Source organism: Rattus norvegicus, chromosome 3 (genome assembly GCF_036323735.1).
Source record: "Rattus norvegicus strain BN/NHsdMcwi chromosome 3, GRCr8, whole genome shotgun sequence".
NCBI lineage: Eukaryota > Metazoa > Chordata > Mammalia > Rodentia > Muridae > Rattus > Rattus norvegicus.
This window is the reverse complement of record NC_086021.1, coordinates 160835510-160855842: the sequence shown is the minus strand read 5'-3', so window position 1 is coordinate 160855842 and position 20333 is coordinate 160835510. Positions and strand designations below refer to the sequence as shown.

The window sequence follows — 20333 nt, the reverse complement described above, 5'->3', positions numbered from 1 at the left end:
AAGGAGGAGGGACAAAGAAGGAGGTGGGAAGGAGAACCCAGGAGGAATGGTTACTGCTGTGATTTCAAAGAGTTGTGTGGCCTAGCAGCGGCTCACTTTGCTCCTCTGTAAAGTGGCTCTTTCTGTGTCTGAGGAGACTGCAAAGCACAGAGGCGGTGCTCAGAGACGCAGTGATCTGGCAGCTCCATTGCCTCCCTCCTTCCATCCCTCCTCCCCCTCAGCTCCTCCTCCCTCCCAGCTTCCTTTCTTCCCCAGTATTTATTTTTCTTCATGGTGACTGTGATGACGACGACGACGACGACGACGACGACGACGACGACGACGATGATGATTGGCTGGCACACAAAAAAGAGCTTTAAATCGGGTGTGCTGGCATACATCTTTAATCCCAGCAGCACTGGGGAGGCTGAGGCAGGCGATCTCCAAGAGTTCCAGGCAGCTGGGGCTACATAGAAAGACTCTGACTGAGCAAAACAAAAACCGTAACAACAAAAAGAAGTGATTCGTCTAGCAAGCGCAAGGCCCTGGGTTCGGTCCCCAGCTCCGAAAAAAAGAAAAGAAAAGAAAAAAAAAAAAAGAAGTGATTCGGTCCCCAGCTCCGAAAAAAGACCCCCCCAAAAAAAAGAAGTGATTCTGCTGCGATATTCTTTCTTTCTTTCTTTTTTTTTTTTTTTTTGGTTCTTTTTTTTCGGAGCTGGGGACTGAACCCAGGGCCTTGCGCTTCCTAGGCAAGCGCTCTACCACTGAGCTAAATCCCCAACCCCCTGCTGCGATATTCTTAAAGGCGCTCACCATTAGTCCCCCATTGCCCCGATCTCCTCCCCACACCATGCAGGTCTCCTCTCCTTCCGTGTCACATATATTCCATTACTCTGGTTTGCCCCTCCTCTCTTTAGACTTCTTCTGCCCTCTCATAGCTTCATTTCCATTTTCGTGTCCTACACTCACGGGTGTGTGTGCGCCTGTATTTAACCAGATTCCTCGTATGAGAGAAAAAGGTGGTATTAGTCTGTGCTGTTCAGTTTTGTAAACTTGTCACAAACTGGAGTCACCTGGGAAGAGGAACCTCAGTCGAGGAATTCCCACCATCAGGTCAACCTGTGAGCATTCTGTGTGGGCACGATCTCCATCCATGATTGATGTGGGCGGGCCCAGCCCACTGTGGGAGGGGCCATCCCTCGGCAGGTGTATTTAAAAAAAGTATCTGAGCAAACCAGAGAAAGGAAGCCAGGAAGCAGCGTTCCTTGTGGTCTTTGTTTCAGTTCCTGCTTCCAGGTTACTGCGTGAGTTCCTGTCTTGATTTCCCTAAATGGTGGACTGTGTCGTCGGGTGCTGGTGGAGAAAAGGATGATTGTGGACAGGGCTCTCTAGAGCACCCTTGTCCAGTTCAGCCTCAAGGTTTCCTTTCCCAGCTTCCCAGACACTGTTGCCCTCTAGTGGCCTAGACAGGTATAGGACGAGGCAAGGGTAGAAGGGAGTCACCGGAGGACAGAATGGTGGAGCAGATGAGACTCTTTTAAGGAGTGTCTGTGCTAAAGACACATGGTTTCACTCAGGGGTTGTGAGAAAATGGAAGGATGGATGAAGTGATGACAGACAAAGCTACCCACCTTGAGGAACACCATTGTATGCCCGGGGTTCACAACTCACCAAGTTGCAAGGCCACTAGGATAACATGCTTGCTCAAGATCAAGCGGCCAACCAGGCACAGCGCTGGAGACATGCCGGGTGACTTGCTGGTACGCTCTGTGGCTCCACTTCGGGGAGGACAGAGGGGTCCAGGGTGTGGAGGCACAGTCCAGCAGTCTGGGCATCTGGACCCTGTCTTAGCAGCTGGACAAGAGCAGGCTTGCTGGGAAGCAGCTGATGGTACAACCTTCAAGCATGGACGCTGAGTCTTTGATAGGCAGCTGGAGCAGCACGCTGGGGAGAGGGCTGTCCCCCTTAAGTTCCACATATCGTCTGAAAGATGTATCCTTTTGGACTTTATGCCAAAGCCTTTGGAGTTCTTTTTAAGGGCATCTTTTTTTTTTTTTTTTTTTGGTTCTTTTTTTTCGGAGCTGGGGACCGAACCCAGGGCCTTGCGCTTCCTAGGTAAGCGCTCTACCACTGAACTAAATCCCCAGCCCCTAAGGGCATCTTAAGACCAGTTTTCACAATATTTTCTTGACCCGATGTTGGTCAAAGGGCTTAAACTCAAAAGGTGCAAATGTGAAAACGTAGGCCCCTTTCGGCCTCCTTCCAGCTCCAGCCTTTGCCCAGGTCCCTAGAGCCATCAGGGCACTCGTTCTAATGCCTTCTTTCACACAGGCTTGGTGCACGCACGCCCACCCTGCACATGAGGGGTGTTCCTTTCCTCTGCACGGGTGCCTCACCCTGCACTCTGACATACATGCTTTTTCTCTCCGCAGCACATCAGTTAGCTGTGTGATCCATCCCAAGGCCCGTCAGGACGCTATCAGGCCACACAATGCACATTTTACCCGACCCCCCTTTACTTCTGGGTATTTCCGGTTTTCTTGTGTGCGAAAACATACGGGGCTGGAGGGAGCAGCATGGACCCAGGAAGCTTTGAAGTTTCACTTGTGGGACAGCCTAAGTGAAAGGGGAACTTAAGGATGCGGGGGCCAGAGGGCGTGTGCGCGGCCATTTTGATGGACGCTGTCAGATGCCTTCTACAACAGCAGAGCGGAGTCTCCCTCCTCTGAGGAAGGCATGGAGAATGGAGGCCTGCCTAGTCACCGTTCTGACTCTGTGGAAATGGTATCTGTGTGATGTGTCATCGTGATTTGGATTGCCAGTGGGAGGAACTGTCCTGCTCTCTCCCATGCCATGCAAAGCAGACCTCATCTTAGGAACACTGTGACACGTGGCAGGAAGGGCCATGGAATGCCCCGTGAGGGTCTAGTTCTGGTCAGTGTATGATGTGGCTGTGGTAGAGCTGTTCGTTGTTTTAATGTTCCAACTCTATGGCTTACTTCCTAAGCCTTGGATTTCCTGTTGTCACGCTCATTTTATTCATGTTGAATGACCATGTTCATGGGTTCTGAGGGTCAGGACCCAGGCAGGGCAGGAAGGCAGCCTTCGCTGGTGGACTCCAAGCTGGGGGCTGGAGCCACTACCCAACTGGCTTTTGCCACCGCGAGACAGGGTATGTGTGTTCCACCTCAAGGAAGAGAGGAAGATGGGTAGAAACCCAGGGCTGTGGAGTGGGCTGACTGATGGAGACCCAGAACAGGAGCGGCAGCCTCAGGATTGAGCCAAGATCTAGCAGTTTCTGAGGCTTTAAGTTGGGATGGGAACTGATCCTTGGGCCCTTTGTATAAACAGTGACTCCACACATCCCTCCTCCCCCCATGCCTTCTGCTCTCTGACCAATGGGCTATAGACAGATGTTTTCACTTTCTTCTCAGAATGCCTGTCTCCTTTGCAAAAGGCCTTTTACTACTGGAGTTGACTGAACACACAGGAGGAAAAGGTCACCAGAATTCTGCAGTATGAGGTACATAGTAGGCATCTTATGCTTTTTTTTTTTTTTCTGAGTGGATGGGGCTGACGGATCTGGATGAGTTTGTTTCTTCGGTAAGGTGGCTGACGGGTGTGTGAACCTGCAGGTGATAAAGGCTGAAAAATTTTAGGTATATAATGGGGGTCAGGGAAATGTGAGTTATGGTATCTGTTGAAGGGACGGATTAAACAAGCTGAAACACGACTGTAGGGCTCTTAGCACTCTACCATACAGTAGGTGCTGAGCTGATAGCGGACACCATCTCCACCATCACTATCGTTTTTATTTTTAGAATATACACATTCCCAAGTCAGAAGGGTCCCACGGGATGAATGAAACCGTCTTAAAATTATCTGGAGTGTTCACTGTTGCCTGGGGGCTGGTGTCTGCAGGTCATTCATGGCTCTCCTGGAATGTTGAACTCTTGTCTTCTGAGTCAGGTTTCTGTTCTGGGCTTGGAATGGCTTGGGACCTAGACATTGTGTGCTGCAGTGAAGGCCATTTCACTGAAGTCACTGCTCTCCCTATCCCCCCACCCCAGGACTACAATATGTCCCCAAATTGAAGAGAGTGGGCAACGACCAGGCTGGCAGTTACTGATTGAGCGACACCCTCTAGTGGCTGTATATGGGAACACCAGGCAGCCCAAGGTGAAGGATTGGGTTGAGATGGGAGGGGTGACTCTGAAGACTGGTACAGCCTTGCAGGAACGGAGTAGGAAGGGCAAAGCGACATTGTCAGTCACTAGAACATTATCAAGGGACCAAACAACGACTCCATGACTCCAGCCAGCTGTAGGACATCTCTGAATGTTCCTTGCATTGTCTGGGCCTGGATCTTTTCTTACCAGGAGGGTGGGAGAGATGTAGCATGAAGGCTTATCTGAAGCCTTAGGTTACAGTGAGGGCTCTGGGAGAATTTTTTAAACTTTAAAACATTAAAAAATATTTAAAAAATATCCAGAGCCCTGGGTTAGGAAAAGAGTATCAGGTATCAGGTCCCTCACCTCACAAGGGAGAGCATAGCTAGATAATTGCAGGCCCAAGACCTTCCACTCTTGCCCTGTAACAACTATGGAATTTAGAGCCTCCAGTATCATAGGGTTTGAACTTAGCGGGAAACTCCAGACAGAACATACCTGGATTTCCCATCTATCCAGACTCAGACCTTTGAGCTCTGCGGTCAGAGCTCGTGCTGTGGTCCTTAATCCAAATCCTGGAAACCTAGGTGCCCTTCCCCCCAACTTATTCTAGAATAAGTTCTTCTTAGTCATTTCTCAGCTTGTTCATAATGTATAAGTCTGGGTGGGACCCTGAAATCTGAAGCTGTGAAACTCCCTTAAAGCCCAGCACAGTGCAGAACCTTCCAGATGCATACAATGGAGCCAGACCAGCCTTGTCTCTTCCTCATCCATCACAAGGTAAAACAGAAGTCCAGAACAGGCGCAGGCGCAGACTCCCAGCTAACTGCTCACAGGCTGGGTTTACATCAGGTCACCAGAAGCCCAGGTTATTCCCATGAGTCAATGAGACCGTGCTTCACAAGTTGAGGCCTGGGCTCTATCTAATTCAGGAGTCTAAGAGTTTCTGACTTTTGCATCTGGCTAAAGCTCAAGTGTTCTCTCTCTCTCTCTCTCTCTCTCTCTCTCTCTCTCTCTCTCCCTCCCTCCCTCCCTCCCTCCTTCCCTCTCTCTGTATATGTGCGTGTGTGTGCACATGCATGTGTATGTGTTCTGTACAAGTGTATAGAGGCCAGAGGATAACTCAGGTGTCGCTCAGTGCTGGCTAACATTTTTTGAAACAAGGCTCTTTACTGGCCTGGATCTTGCCCCTTGGGGCAGGCCGACTGGCCAGCAAGGCCCAGGCATCTGTGTCTCTACCTCCCCAGTGCTGAGACACAAGGGCATGCCACTATATCTGGCTTTTTCATGTGGGTGCTGGGGGTCAAACTCAGGTCCTTTGCTTGCAAAGCAAGCACTTTAATGATGGAGCTCCTGAAAGCCTCCTTCTTAGGAGGAACTGGTCAGCACTCCAGCAGGAACCCTGTCTGTTCTCAGTCAGTCCCCATGAACCTTGGCTACTCTCAGCCAGAACACTCTGCAGAAGCTGCCCCGGGAAGTCCACCATTGTGAACCTCTGGGCATGGTGGTTCCTAACACTATCTGATGCCCAAGAAGTCTTCACAAGTTTCTTTCATTTTATCTTTCTTTAAAAAGTAGCTGGGAGTCTCAAAACAACAGGGAAGCATTTCAGAGGTGCGAACTTCTGCAGAAACCTGGGCCCCTGGCCTGACAAGCTGGGTATCCAGATGTTCTCGTGGGGCGCCAACGAGGAGCACAGCTACAGGGTCAGCAGTGGTGGTGGGGACCCCCACCTGCCAAGTGTAGGGTGGCTGTGCAGGTCACTGTGTGAGAGAGTGACATTATATCACATGGAGCTTCTCCCTTGCCTATACCACATCCTCCCCAGCTGTCTCTGGTCCTAATGCCCAGACTCCTCCCAGCAACAATGGCAGCTCATTGGCCAATGGCAGGGTGAGGACAGACTTGCCATTTGGTTTGTTTTACCTGAAGGCTCCTCCCAGTATCCTTCCTGCCTGGAGTTGGGGGCATCACAGTAAAAGAAAACACTCAGGGTATCCACGTGGAGGGTGGGTAAGTGGGAGGCCATCCCAACTGCTAACCCAGCAATCCTCTCTACTCCCCAAACACACTTGAACTTCTTCATAGACGTGATGTGCGGACCGAAGACAGAGTACCCATCACTTCCTTAGACGTCAGTCTCTATGGGGACGATGGGCCGTAAGGTAGCAGGGTGGTGAATGGGGTGGGCGCGACCACCTCTTAAGTTCCATTTAGCTTCAGTAGCCTTCGGGATTATTGAATAACAGGAATCACAGTGCCATCTGATCCTGTGCTTGGGTCTCCAAAGGCCTTGGGAGGCTGGTCAGTTGTTGCAAGGTCGTGGCACTACGATAGGGAGAGCAGAGTGGGGTGGGGGTGGGGTAGGAGGTGTGGGTGGAGCGGTGGGAGGGTGATCAGAGCGGGTGTTGCAGGCACTTCCAAGGGGGTGTGGTGGTGGGCCCGAGGCCACTGTCTAGCCAAAGGACCCCTAGTGGCTCCTATGCCACCATCCTGGATAAGGGGTTCAGGCCGGGCCCTCGGAGGTTCCAGAACCTGTCTCTGGTGGCCTCATCGAAGAGGCAATGGCTGAATGCTGTAGAATCGGCCTTGAGGGACTGGCCTGGTGAGCAGTTCTTAACTCCAGCTGCAGGGTCTCTCTGGCTAGAAGCAGAGCTCTCAGGACTTGTCAAGTTGCACCCAAACCTATACCTCCTAAATTGTAGCTTTGCAAAGACGGAGTCAGGACAGAGTCACAAAAAGATCTAGAAGAAAAAGTTTGTTTTGAGGTGCAGAGAGCCACACGGGGGACACAAGCTCAGTCTCTTATGTCTGATATGGACAGTGAAGAGCAGAAAGGAAAACAGAAGGAAATGAAGAAAAACGTATACGGAGAGAAGGGAAGTTCCAAAGAAGAAATAAGGATGTGAAGAAGGAAGTGACGGGGAGAGGAAAAGGGAGATCGATAAAATATAACGCAAAGACCGGGCAGATGGGAAAAGTAGCCGACAGAAAGAGGGAAGGATGTGGAGAAAGAGCGGGGCAGGGGAGAAGGAAGGAGCCCACAGTGGAAGTGCAGCAAGCCAAAGGCAGAGGCCAGAGCTTGAGATGGTCACTGGGAGCCATGCTGGTGCAGCCTGCGCTCCAACTTCCTGTCCTTGCGCTGGCGCCGATCCTTCCGGTTCTTCTGCCTGGGATTTCTTTCTGCAAGAGAACGCAGGTCCTGTCCAGGGAGGTGCTGAGAGCCGAGGAAAGCCCCAGTTGTCCCTGCAGACTGCAGACCTGGAGTGCTGGGCTCAGAGTCACCCTGTTTTAAATTTGGGCCTGGAGGTGAAATTGTTCCAGAAAACTCCTTGGTGATCCTAGGGGGCTGGGAGGACACTGGCCTGAGGGAGTGGCTGAAGTTGAGTGGAGCTGGGAAACAGCCTGCAAGGGCTGAAGGACCACTTGGGTCAGCTCCCCATCAGGACTTAGGATGGCCTCATGGGGGTCTGTATGTCCGCCTCCCACCCCATGTACTACCTCACTGTTAATAAGGCTTCCTGCTGGAGACTGAGTTTCTTCTGCTCGACCCTGAGGTTTAGCTGCTGCTTGGTGTGGGCAGGATGTCCCGGAGAGTAAATCCACGCCATGGGAGCAAAAGCTACAATCTCATCCCATTCACAGGCAGAGAAAGAGCCTGGGCAGAGCTGGGGCGGGGGGATATTTGGCTGCAAATCCCAGACCCTGGTGTGTCCTACAAGCCCTGGATGAGTACGCCACATGTCCGATGTCTGATTGGTCTCTTTTCTCAGAGAAGGCCAGATGATTAGCTTGCTCAGGACCCTGGAGTTCCTGGAGCCGGTACTGAGCTCCCCTTAGAGAAGCTCATCTGGGCTGAGGTTGCTGGGTGACCAGTGGCCGACGGCTGAGTGTGTGGACAGAATTCCAGCATGCTGTCTTTAGGAGGACCCTGGCAGGGTCCTCTGCCGGCCTCCCTCAGTACCTCGGTTTTTGCTCATGGTCACTAGGCCAGGCTGTGCTTCCCCTAGTGATCCACACTGCTCACCAGCCTCTGTGGGAATCTACCTGTCCCCTGGGGCACTCTCTTCCCAGCTGCTAGCTGCTGTTACTGATTGACAGGAGGAAAGGCCGAGGTTCGTCTTGGAGCCATAATGAGCCTAAATTTCTAGTTTATAAGGTATCTCCTCACCCAAGCCATTTTCACACGTTCTTTATCTCAAGGAAGTCTCCTGGGGAGCTGTGTGTCCTTGGAACTAATGGTTCCACTCAGGGCACTGCCTTCCAAGGATGTACGCAGACGGGGCACACTATCTCTCCAGGGATAACTAACTGTGCTTTTGCAAGGAGCCAGGGTCTCAGCATCTCCCTTTTCAAGGCAGACTCAGTGTTACCTCACAGACTAGAGGCTCCCCACCAAATCTAAATCCTTGGAGGCACTGCGCACATCACAGGCGAGGACTGGATCTGGGGACATCGAAGAGCATTGCCTGAGGAGTCCTTGTCAGCTTTGAGGGCTGGGATTGGGAGAGATGAGTGATTTGTGTTTTCGACCTTCCCCTATGTCAGTCTGCTAACTGACTGTGCACACCTCCATTCATACCACCACGATTCCACTCACCTACGCTCCATCCCACCCACACATCCTCCCACCTACCTAGGTAATCTCCCACCCACCCATATACCTTTCCAACCATCTAGCTATGGACTCCCAAAACTACACCTTTCCATCATCCTATCCACTCATCCCCGCACCCTCCAACCATATATCCACCCACTTACCTAATTTTCTACTTACCCACCCATGCAACCTCTCACCTCCCACCCATATGCTCACCCACTCATACAACTGCCTAGCTACTCATCCCACCCACCTACCTATCCTCCCTCTACCCAAGAACTACCCATCCCACATCTGGGTCCTGTTCCAGCACCAGAGATAGCCTTCATTTGAAAAAGGGCTTTCTTTGAGTTCTGGATATCTAGTCTCATCTAGGCACCATTCTCTGTCCCAACTGCTCACTGGGTGTGTGTGGGTAGAGTCCCCAGGCTCAAATTCTGCCTCCAGCATGTGGCAGCTGTGTGTCCCATGTGTCCTGGTTCCGGGTCTTTCACTATTGACTACAACTTAGATTCTTCTTTGGCCTACTGATCAAGATCTAGGCTCTCCTAGCCCTGGCTGTGTGACCCAGGGGCATGGGCCTCACACCCATCACAGTCACTGGTTCAAAGGCACCAGTGACTATAGAAAATTTAACACACCATGCTCACGTGGTTAACACTGCTTTTCCGTGTTAATGCCAACTCCCTCACACTTCACGACCCACGCGGCTGGCCCTCTCTTTTGTGGTTTTTACTGGTCTCCATTGGAAATCTGTGGCCTTACCCAGTGACTGGGTCCTACTTGGTGGGGTGGTATAGCCACAGGCCCCCGTTCTACTGTTGCATAGTTGACACCATCGACACGGCAGCTGAGAGCTCTTTGCCTATGGTTTTAGAGTGTTTCACTCAAATGTCTATGGCTACCCTGGCTTTCTGCATCCTTGGATCTGCCTTCACTGACCCATTTATGTTGGGTCAAGCACCGCCTTCTTGGCACCTCTTGCCTTTTGTATTCCAGTAGGTGCCACACTGCACTGCAGTCACAGCCACACTTCCCAGGCTTTCCTGGGGACTCCACTAGAGAAAACAGACTAAGTCCTTACAGTACGGAGGTCTGGGCAATGCAGACCAGTGTTCCTACTATGTCTGGGACACTTCTCTAGAAGTACCTGACAGGGTGATAATTAGCTCACAGAAAGAGTTGGCAGGTGGGGGCCTTTCAAGTGGCCTTGCAGATATCAGCCATGGGTGGTGTCTCTTTCCCTGGACCCATTTACCTCTGGGTCTTTCCCAGAGGAACCCTGCCAGCCCAGTTGCTCACCTCCTGGGCAGGGCCTCTTTATAGGACATTTCCTGGACTCAGATATCACTCGGCAACTTGCCATCTCTTCCTGCTTGGCTGGGCCAGCCTCCCGCACCCGGGTCTCTAGGCCCCAGCCTGAGCCACAGGTCTTCCCATTGTGTATGCAGGGGCTCCAGCTGCCCCAAGGGCTCGGCTCGCACTCCTCTGTGGGCAAAGGGAGAGACAGACAGGTGAGTCAACTGGCAGTGTGTGCCTCTTGGATTCAGTGAACAGGGCTCTAAGGATACCATCTCTACATGCAAGGAGCTCAGTCCGTTGCTGGGAGCAGAGAACTGCATTTCACAGGAGCTTGCAGAGAACGCAAGGAAGGCTGTGCTAGAAGCTAGAGCTGGCTCCTGTGAGTGAAGCGGAAGGCTTCACAGGAGGTAACAGAGCTGAATTAAGCATCCCTGGCCAGCAGGATTTGAGAGTCCAGATGGATAGAATTCAGAAAGGTGCAGGAGTTGGACATGAAGTAGCTGGCTGCTAAAAGGTCCCCAAGAGCAGGGTTCTAGCTTTGAACTTGACCACATGCCTTTGATCAACTGTAGAAGGCCAAAGCCACCTAAGTGGTGCTGTGAGGGAGACAATGTGCTCATGGGCAGAAAGTTCTCAGAAGAGGGAATTACAGATACATTCCACTCATTTCTGAATGGGAGGCAACACCCAGCCCAGGGGACAGGAATGTCCCATCTTAAAGTCCTAAGTGCTGAGACCTGGGGCAGGAACAGGTGTACACAGCAGGGCTGAGAAGAGGTCTCCAGGCCTCAGGTAGCTATTCTGTCACCACCCAGGGGTTTCACCTGACCAGTCAAGATTGAACATTTATTGTTAGACTTGAGGTTGTTGGTATAGAGGGGCAGTTGCATTTAAGAGAAACCCGCCTGCTCCCAGAATGCACCATGTTGAGACACTGCACCAGGAAGGCAGGGTGTTTGGAGGGCACAGAAGTGGTGGGAGCCCAGAAGAGGCATGGGCCATACCCTTGGGTGCAGGAAGACTTCTTGGGGGAGACTGTGTTTCTAAGTCTCCAGGGGAGTAGGAAAGAGAGGCAGGAGGTGCTTCCAGGGGATGGAGTCCCCCCACAAAGTCCCCAGGACGCTGAAGAGGGATGAAAAGGTCACAGATGGAGACCTTCAGGCCCAGGCTCTGCCAGCGTCCAACAGGAGCCACAGAAGGGCCTTGAACAGCAGAGGCACAGGTGGGCCTGCAGGCTCAGAGGCAGACCCAGGAGCCCACACCAAAGGAAAAAGATGTAGGACGTGTTTGATGGGGGGAACTTTGCAGTGCTTCAGAATTCCTCTCAAAGATTCGGTACCTAAAGTGCTGGGGACCAACTGCATGTCCCTTCTGTCTCCCCCTGACGTGTAAGGACAGTCTTAGCCCCTCCAGGGATCCACCTGTCTCTCACACTGCTGGAGTCCCAGGGAGTGCCCGCCGTGCCTGGCTTTTACTGGTGCTGGAGGTCTGCACCTGCACAGCAAGCCCTTTCCTCACAGAGCCACTCCCCTGGCCTCACACAGCTACTTAAAAAAAAAATCTTCAGATGAAGTGACTTTCTTGAGATGGCTACTCTGTTTCTTGGTGCCTTGTTGGTGAGAAGACCCTTGGTGACAAAAGCAGTGTCAGAGTTGGTGACACAGTATCCACAATCCTGATGGTTACAAAGGCACCAGAACCCTGAAGATTCTCTAAGTACCAACGTGGAGTCAGGCTGCCCACCACTCCATAACATTTCACGGTTTCCAAGTCTCATGTCCTTTTCCCCCAACACTAGGACAGGAGGCCAGGGCCTCACTCACCCTGGCACTCCCGGGTACTCTGGTGGGTCAAGGTGCCTGGCGGACAGGTGGGCAGACACTTCCCTTTGTAGAGGTGAAACCGCCTTTTGCAGCGGATACAGAAGTCCTGGCTGAAACAGCTCTCGCATGTGGCCCCGCATTCTGCAACAGAGTCAGGGACAACACAAATGAGCTGCGTGTGGTGGGCCCCATAGCTCTGCCTGAGGTAGGAGGGCTCTGTGCAGCCCCAAGCTCTGGAACACTGGGGTCGGGATACAGTACCATGTCAGCAGCCCAGCCTTGGCCACTGTTGAGCTGGGCTCCATGTGAGGAAGCCGTCCTTTCTCATCCGAGCTAGGCTGAGCATGGGAAGTGATAACACTATAAACATCACATAGCAAATCTAGGCTGGGAGTGAGGCTCCTTCACCCTTTACCTACAAGACTAAGATTCATTTGTCCTAGGACACAGTGAAGATGGAGGAAAGCTTAGGGCTACTTCTCCTCCTGGAGCTAGACCCAGAGGAGGCGAGGAACCGGCTAGAGGCCATACAGAACCCAGGTCGAAGTAAAAGTTCCCTGCCCTATTTGTGCTGAGACTGATGGTGTCCTCTTAGGGCTGAAGGAACCAGAGAGGCGTCTATCTGGCCTTGGGCTGCAGGAACAGCTAGAACTAGCGAGCTTGGGGTTGGGCAGGGCTCTGCTTCCTCCTAGGGTACATTTAAGGAGAGGGTGGGATGCAGGACGCATCTATCTAAGGTTGCCTACGACATTGGAGGAAATACGTACTTTTGCACCTGTTGGCCTCCTGGCCACGGATTCCGAAGAAGCCAAGGGGACAGTCATGCACACACTTGCCGTACTGACGGATACCTTCCCGGCGGATGAAGAGGAAAAGCCTTTGCTGGCAGGTGGAGCAGCCATTCTCCTCCGAGCATATGACACAGCCTGTGCAGTTGCCCCCCAGACCAGTGCCTGCTGCAGCCAGACCAGGAGAGAGGGGGAGGAGAGGGGGAGGGAGGGGGAGGAGGAGGGGGTGAGGGTGAGGGGGTGAGAGAGAGAGAGGGAGAGAGTGTCAAATCACACACGTGAGCTACTTAGATGGACTCATTGGGCTCTTAGCTGCATACAACAGAAGACTACATTTCCAAACATCTTTAGCTACTAGATAACACACGATCAAAATCTGGCCAGCGGAACATAAAAGTAGGCATTTACAGACCACTGAGATGAGAAAAATCAATGTGTTCTTTGCTCTCCCACTGTTACCTGGACTTTTTTTTTTGTTATAAACACATTTCCTCTTTACTAAAGCAATTTTGTGTGTGTGTGTGTGTGTGTGTGTGTGTGTGTGTGTGTGTGTGTGTATGTGTGTGTGTGCGCGCGCGCACATAGGGACGGGTGGGACCATCACCTTCTTGCCCAGTTTCTGAACAATACTCCAGTCCCCACTGTTACCATCAGGTTCAGAAGTCACGGGGAGGAAGCTGGGGAGAAGGTGAACAATGTTCAGTAGCAGGGCTGGATGCTCTACGCCAAGGTTCTCACGGAGATCTTTGCTAAATCAAGTGGGGTGCTAGTCTTCATGCCCTAAAGCTGCCACCAGTCTCTTCTTGTGCCTCTCTGAGCAGAAAGGGATCCTGAAGAGTGGGGCAGAGAGCAGCAGCAGGAAGCCAAAGAGACTTCATGGCAAACACGAGGGACTTGCACCGAGGGAACTCATGGAGAAGTTAAGCCTGAGGAACTTGCAGCAAGGGGATCCATGGAGGACTCAGGCCATAGGGTCTGGCTATGTCTTTCAGAGGCACGTGCCCAGAAGAGAGGGAATGCTGTAGACCACAGGGGTGAGGATGTGGAAAGAGCTGGAATCACTAGGCAGGATTCATTCTTGCAGGAGTCACTAAGGACGGATACAGAAGTTGCTCAGAGTGCATTAAATTGTTCTATGTTTACATCTTATTAAGCTGGGATACTGAACAAGCTGGTTGTCCACCCTGGCCCACCTGACCCCATGACTCCCCACAAGAGGACATTTTTGGCTCTCTAGCTCCCAGCCCTCCCAGTCCCCTTAGTGTGCATTTTCCCCACTGAGGTGCCTCTGGTGTGTGAGGTACCAGGATCTCCCTAGAGTAGAAACCAGGGGCCACCCTTCCTCCTGCCGGCAGAGGGCAGTCCTCTCAAGGCCTGGCTGATATCAGATTCCCCATACACAGTGAGGGACTGTGGAACTGTCTGCTGTCTCTGCTTAGCCTTGGTTGGTTTCTGTCCCTCTCTCCTTTCTCCCAACTTAGCAACCTGAGAGCCTTCCACTTTGCCACCCGTTTCTGTTGCTTACACCTAAGAAGCTGACTGATGTGGTTGGCCCTCAGAGGGTCACCCTGTAGCACATGAGCACCCTGTGACACACCCTGGATACCAGGCAAGGGTGCCAGTGACCTGGATGCTCTTCTTCCAGGAAAAGACTGTGCAGTGGGATGGAAAAGTAAAGATTTGGCACCTCCGAAAGTGGGAAGCCATGAGAGGGCCCTGGACTAGAGAGGGCAAGCCACATCATTAGAGCCAGACAGAGCCAGGTCCTTCCCACACCCAGCAAAACCTGCTCAATTCAGATAACACCAAGGACAGACAGCAATGAGAGGAAGCCCTTCTTTCTGCTATGTGTGTAAGCCCTGAAGAAAAACCCAACAGCATCCAGTCAATTGAAGGCTTGCCTTCTTAACGCTCCGTAGTTCAGCATCTGAGCCTCACTACAGAATGGCTGTGTGGTTGGTTAGTTTCATGTTGAGTTGAAGTAGGACAGAAAAAAGAATATGGGGACATGAGAAGGGGAAGGAACCCCACCCTCTGGGGTCTAGCTAGAGACTCACTAGCTGAGAAGCATTAATCCCAGTATAATCAGCAGCGTTGACTTGAGGGCTTCTCTCCTTCCAGATGGAAACCTGAAATTTTCTAGAACCTCCTTGTGCAGCTCCAGGGGCTTGTGGTTTTACTTTATCAGATTATAACCCCACCGAAGAGACACCCTAGAATCTCAGTGATCAAAAGCGGGACTAGATATATGGGAGAGTCTGGTACCTTATGAGCCCATTTAGCAGGGACTAGGGAGATGGTTTAATGGACAAGAGCATTTGCTGTGAAAGCAAGAGAACTGATTCAAATCTTCAGCACTCACAGAAAAGCTACATCTGGCCATGTAACTTTAGCACTAAGGGGCAGAGACAAGCAGATCCCAGGAGTTTGAGGCCGGCTGGCCTGGCCAATGGTGAGCTCTGGGTTCCGTGAAAGACCCTGTCTTGAAAAGACAAAACGGAAGGTAATAGAAGATACTTGATCTCCTCTTCAGCCCACTGAATAGATGTGCATCACACACACACACACACACACACACACACACACACACACACACACAGAGAGAGATATACACATAATACACATACTCAAATACACATAAACACACAGACACATACACATAACACACACATACACATAAACACATACATACATACACACACATACATACACACACACTCACACATACACTCAGAGACATATGCACATAACACACTACACACATACACATAAGCACACACACATACATACATACACACATAATACACATAAACACATACAGACAAACACACACGCATACAGGCACAAACACATACACAAACACACGGAGATACACACACACACAGAAGCTCCCAAAGTCCTTTCTATTGTCAACATTAGGACACTTCGGTGTGACTTCTTTGAGAAACTTCCCTCCCGCAATGATCTTGGGAGTGTCATATTATTTCCTCGAGTGCCTTTCTTTTTTTAATTAAATTCCGGCTCCATTTCATACTAGACTGTCCTGAAATGCTTTTCTGTGTTGAAGCCAAGGGTCTGGTTTTATCTAAGATGAGATTAAGGGAACTTCTTAGATGCCAACAATGATTCTGGGGGGAGGAGGTCCTCTATTCCACAACAGCTGATGACTCAAAAGGAGGAAAGGTTTACCTCAGCCCAAAGTGTCAAACCAGTTCCATCCATGATGGCAGAGAAATCGTGGTGGAGCAGAGCAGTTCCTGACTGTGACAGCCTACGGCAGAGGCTGTTCCCATCACAGTGGGCCAGGAAGCACAGAGGGAGACGGGAAGTTGGAGTAAGGAAAATCTTCAAAGGGTACTTTCAATGACAGACGTCTACCAGGCTGGCCCTGACTCCTATCAGTTCGACAGCCTCTACAGTTTCTCTAGCTATGGGACGGCTCTCAAAACACCAAGCTGTGGGGGACATTTCAGATTCAAATCGTAGCAGGAGGTCTAGGATGAAGCTTGAGGACCCACTTTTCTACCAGGTGACCGGCTACCGCGTGTCAGCAGACCTCACTTGGGAAACCACAAGGCCAAGAAAGTCTTGCCTGTCTGTGCCAAGAGACCCTGACAGAGATGTTTACGCAGGGCGGCTTGATAGCACACAGTCACAAAAGAGAACCCCGCTGTGGGAAGAACAGATAAACATGTGGTGGGGTAGTCATACCACAGCCGTACACCACACACACAGCGCGGCCACGATCACCGGCTGAGGCAGAGCTAGTTATCATTGTGGATGCAGCTCAAAGCCAACGCGGAGAAGAAAGAGCGAGCTGTGTGGTGAGTCATGTGGAAGACACCATCTGTATCAAGTTCAACAGCAGAACCATGATTTGTAGCGTTGCCTATCTGAGGTATCTGAGGGATGAGACACGTAAGGGGCACGCACGCTTAATTCAGGATGGGGGCACCTCTGGGGCAGAGGCGGGAGGAGTTGGGAAGGACGAGAGACCTCCCTCATAGTTATCGTATCTAATCTGAAGCAAATGTGGACATGGAGAGATCTGGCCAAAGTGGCAGACGAGGGTGGTGGGTGGGAAGATGGCTCAGTCGGTGAAGTGCCTGCCGTGAAAGCATGGGGAACCAAGTTCTGACTTTCAGCAGCCAAACAAAAAGCCAGCAGTGTGGAGCGTGGTGGTAACCTCAGTGCCAGGGAGGCAGAGACACGGGCTTGCTAGCCAGGCAGTCTGGCCAAATTAGAGGGCTCTGGAATCACCAAGAGACTCTGCTAACAAACAAACAAACACAAACAAACAAGCAATCAAACGACATAGAGAGTGACTGAGGAAGACTTCCAGTGTTGACCTCTGGCTTCCACATGCTCACACACGAAAGCACACACAGCACAAGCATACGTATATACACCAGAAAGTTAATTATATTCATTTTTAATTTTTAGTAGAGACTTGAAACAGTTTGCGGTAAAATCCATTTAAAGGAAAAAGAATTTAGCTTCTCTGGTGTACCGGAGGAGGGGAGTACTACAGCTTTAAAAGAAGATGATTGCTTTGTGTGTATGACTGTTTTGCCTGTATGTGTGTGTGTTCACGCACCGTGTGCAGGCCTAGTGCCCACTGAGGTCAGAAGAGGGTGCTGAGTTCCCTGGGACTACAGTTAACAGATATTTGTGAGCCTGTCACGTCGGTGCTGGGAATTGAACCAGGGTCCCCTAAAACAGTGGCCAATGATCTTCACCCCTGAGCCACCTCTCTAGTTTCATAGGAGTGTATTCATTCTTCCCCATGTCCTCCGGATCCCCTCCTGCCCCACCCTGCCCTCACATTTAGGTGATAGGTAGGGAAGGAAACGATCTGGAGGAGGGGCTTTGGGAGCAGTGGAGACCCAGCCTCAGGCCCTGGGCTACTCACCTCTCACATTCATTCCCCCTGTCCTCAGGAAGGGGCCGCTGAGTTTTAACAGATTTGTCTAAGAAAGGTCATTTCCTAGGCCCCCTTGCACTGTAAAGTGGTCACATGTGTAACCCTGGTCAGTGAGATGGGTATGTCATGGGCCAAGAAAGGACCACATCACTCTTCTCTCCTCTGTCTTCTGCTGTTAGAGTTGGGGTTTCAATGGTGATCCCTGTGGCAGAGGAATCGTGAGAAAGGCACCACCAATACATTCACCACAGGAGCCCAGGGCTTTAATAGGAGGAGGAGAAAATCTCATGCACCCTGTTCAGGTCACTGGGCCTTGCCAATTCAGCAAGGCCTGTGTTGCTGGGCAGGTCAGCACAGTGGCGTGGGTGGCAATGAGGTGCTCGCTCTGTGCCACACACCAGGGAAGACCCGTGGAGCTGAGCTGACACCCCAGTGATGAAGGGCAAGGGGCCCTCAATTGACACAAAAGTGTTGCCATGGAAACCTAGACACACTGCAAGTTACATCCTGCCATCGGAGTGCAAAACTGGTTTTCTTTGCAAACTGAATTTGTGGACTGAGATACCCTGCTATGGGGGAGGGGGGAGTTGCCATTTTCCAGCTGAGGAAACCCAAGCTTTGAAGGAATGGCTCAGGGCAATCCAGAATCAGGAGGAGGCGGCGACCTCCCGCTGTTGTCACCTCCTAACCCCCAACCCAGAGTGCAGGTCTTGTTTGTGACCAGCAGCAGGAGATGAAGCTGTGGCCTGGCTTCCAGGGGATTCAACGTAGCAGGAGTGGCAGACACCACAAAAATAATGTCTGAGGAGACAAAAGTACCTGGAGACCTGGGCAGGGCAAAACTGTCTCCAATGCCAGAAGAACTTAACAGATCTCTCAACCTGACACTTGCAGTTTCACTGCAGACCCTGAGATGACAAGGGGCAGGGACTTCCTCCAGGGAAAAACAAAGTCTCAAATCTACAGAAATCCCTACTAGAGCCACAGCACCCTTTGAAGATACTGAGTTTTGCTGGAGGCAAAAGAACACCATAGGATCCTTCCCCTGGGAGGTGTGTGTGGGAGGGGTGAGGGAGGGAAGGAGGGAGGGAGACAGAGAGACAGAGACAGAGATAGAGAGAAGGGGGGCCTTCTGACTGCATCCTTGACTCAGCAATCGACTAGAGTGCCCTCTAGTGTTTCTACATTGTAATGGCATCTTTTGATTTTTCAAGGTATCATTAGACAGAACACTGGTGCCCCCTCAAGCTCATGGGAGTAGGAACAGCAGTGCTCACTTTATGAATGAAAAGTGATGACTACTGGAGTTTGGACAGTGCTGCTCCAGAAAGACCCAGACAGGATGGTTCTTAAACCTGACTGTATCAAAGTCCCAGTGAGGCTCAGGAAGTGGTTAGTTTGGGTCCAAGTCTGAAACAAGCACACTGGGCCTTTCACATTTCACAGTGTCTTTCTTGTTACAGTTTCCTTTCCTTGAGCAAAGGAGCTGGCCACCAGGCACGTGCTGTCTGGTCCTGGCTTGGGTCTGGCTTACCCAGGCCAGTCAGACATAACTCTGGAGAGTGACTTTGGATGAGAGCTGGTGGTCAGGGCTGTGCTCGGTAGCTAAGGACAGTGGCAGGTGGGGGTGGGGTCTTCCCCAAGGTAAAGTGGCCACTGGTGGGCACTGACATCTTTTCTAGCAAAGGCCAGCCCTCAGCTCACTTGACTTTTGACACATGTGGAGCCATCTATACTCTGGAACACATTATCTGGCTTGAGTAGAAAGATCCACCATGCATCCTTGACCTGAGTGACCACTGGTCCAGATCCAGGCATGTGTCCCAACATGGGGTTTTCCTTTTCTTTAACTCAATAGGGGTGTGTGTTGTTTTATTTTATGTGTGTTAGTGTTATATGTTGTATGTGAGTGCACGTGCTGTTTGTGTGGTGGTGGTGGTGTGTGTGTGTGTGTGTGTGTGTGTGTGTGTGTGTGTTTGAGAGAGAGAGAGAGAGAGAGAGAGAGAGAGAGAGAGAGAGAGAGAATGAGGTGTGTTGTTTGTGTGGTATGGTCTGTGGTGTGTGCATGAGTGTATGTGCTATTTGTGTGGTGTGGTATGCAGTGTGTAATGTGGGGTGTACGTGTTTGTGTGGTGTGTGGTGTGTGGTGTGGTGTGTGGTGTGTGGTGTGTGTGTGTGGTATTTCATGCACGTCTTCTTTTCTGCTCTTTGGTTCTATGAAGCTCTGGACGGTGGATGCTGGTGAGTGCTACCCAAACCAAGACCCTCCTGACAGTGAAGAGCACACAGCAGCAGAGCCAGGAGCTGTATCTGAGCTTCAAAGGGAGCCTTCACCCCACTGGCCCGCCGCAGAGGTCCCGTCCACTCTTCTCATTTCTCACGGCATTTTCAGTTAGCATTTCTGTCACTTGCAACCAAATGATTTCTGACTAATACAGAAGCAGAGGAAGAAAGAGAAATAAACAAATGAGATGCAGAGAGAGACGCATCAGCCAGGAACCTCACGAGCTCCAAAAGGCAGCAAGGCTTCTAAGGGCCATCCGGGCCCTCCCAGGGCTTGGCTTCCTCATGGCTCTGAAGAAAGGCACTTTTCCACTAATGCTTCTCTGTTAGCCTGTAATCAGAAAAAGACCCCAATAGGAAAAAGGCCCTGGTCGGCAGCTATGCTTCTGCAAGACAGAGGGGCCTGCAGTACCACTGCCCTCCGTGCACCCCGGGGAAACCCTGGGTCTTTCTTTATGTCAGGTG

General features: G+C 51.3%; 1 protein-coding gene across 2 annotated transcripts in view; it reads right to left on the bottom strand.

The window, feature by feature from the left end:
- Positions 1 to 3771: 3771 nt before the first annotated feature.
- Rspo4 (R-spondin 4) overlaps positions 3772 to 20333 on the bottom strand; it is a 34461-nt gene continuing 17899 nt past the window's right edge. Inside the window, exons 2-5 of one of the 2 annotated variants that reach the window (XM_006235262.5) lie at positions 12641 to 12829; positions 11874 to 12014; positions 10051 to 10236; positions 3772 to 7331 (exon numbers count right to left, since the gene is read on the bottom strand). In XM_006235262.5, the coding sequence (XP_006235324.1) occupies positions 7240 to 7331; positions 10051 to 10236; positions 11874 to 12014; positions 12641 to 12829 (608 nt within the window). In that variant the 3' untranslated portion in view covers positions 3772 to 7239. The remainder of the gene's footprint in view (positions 7332 to 10050; positions 10237 to 11873; positions 12015 to 12640; positions 12830 to 20333) is intronic. The other variant, XM_063285081.1, reaches the window with a different exon arrangement.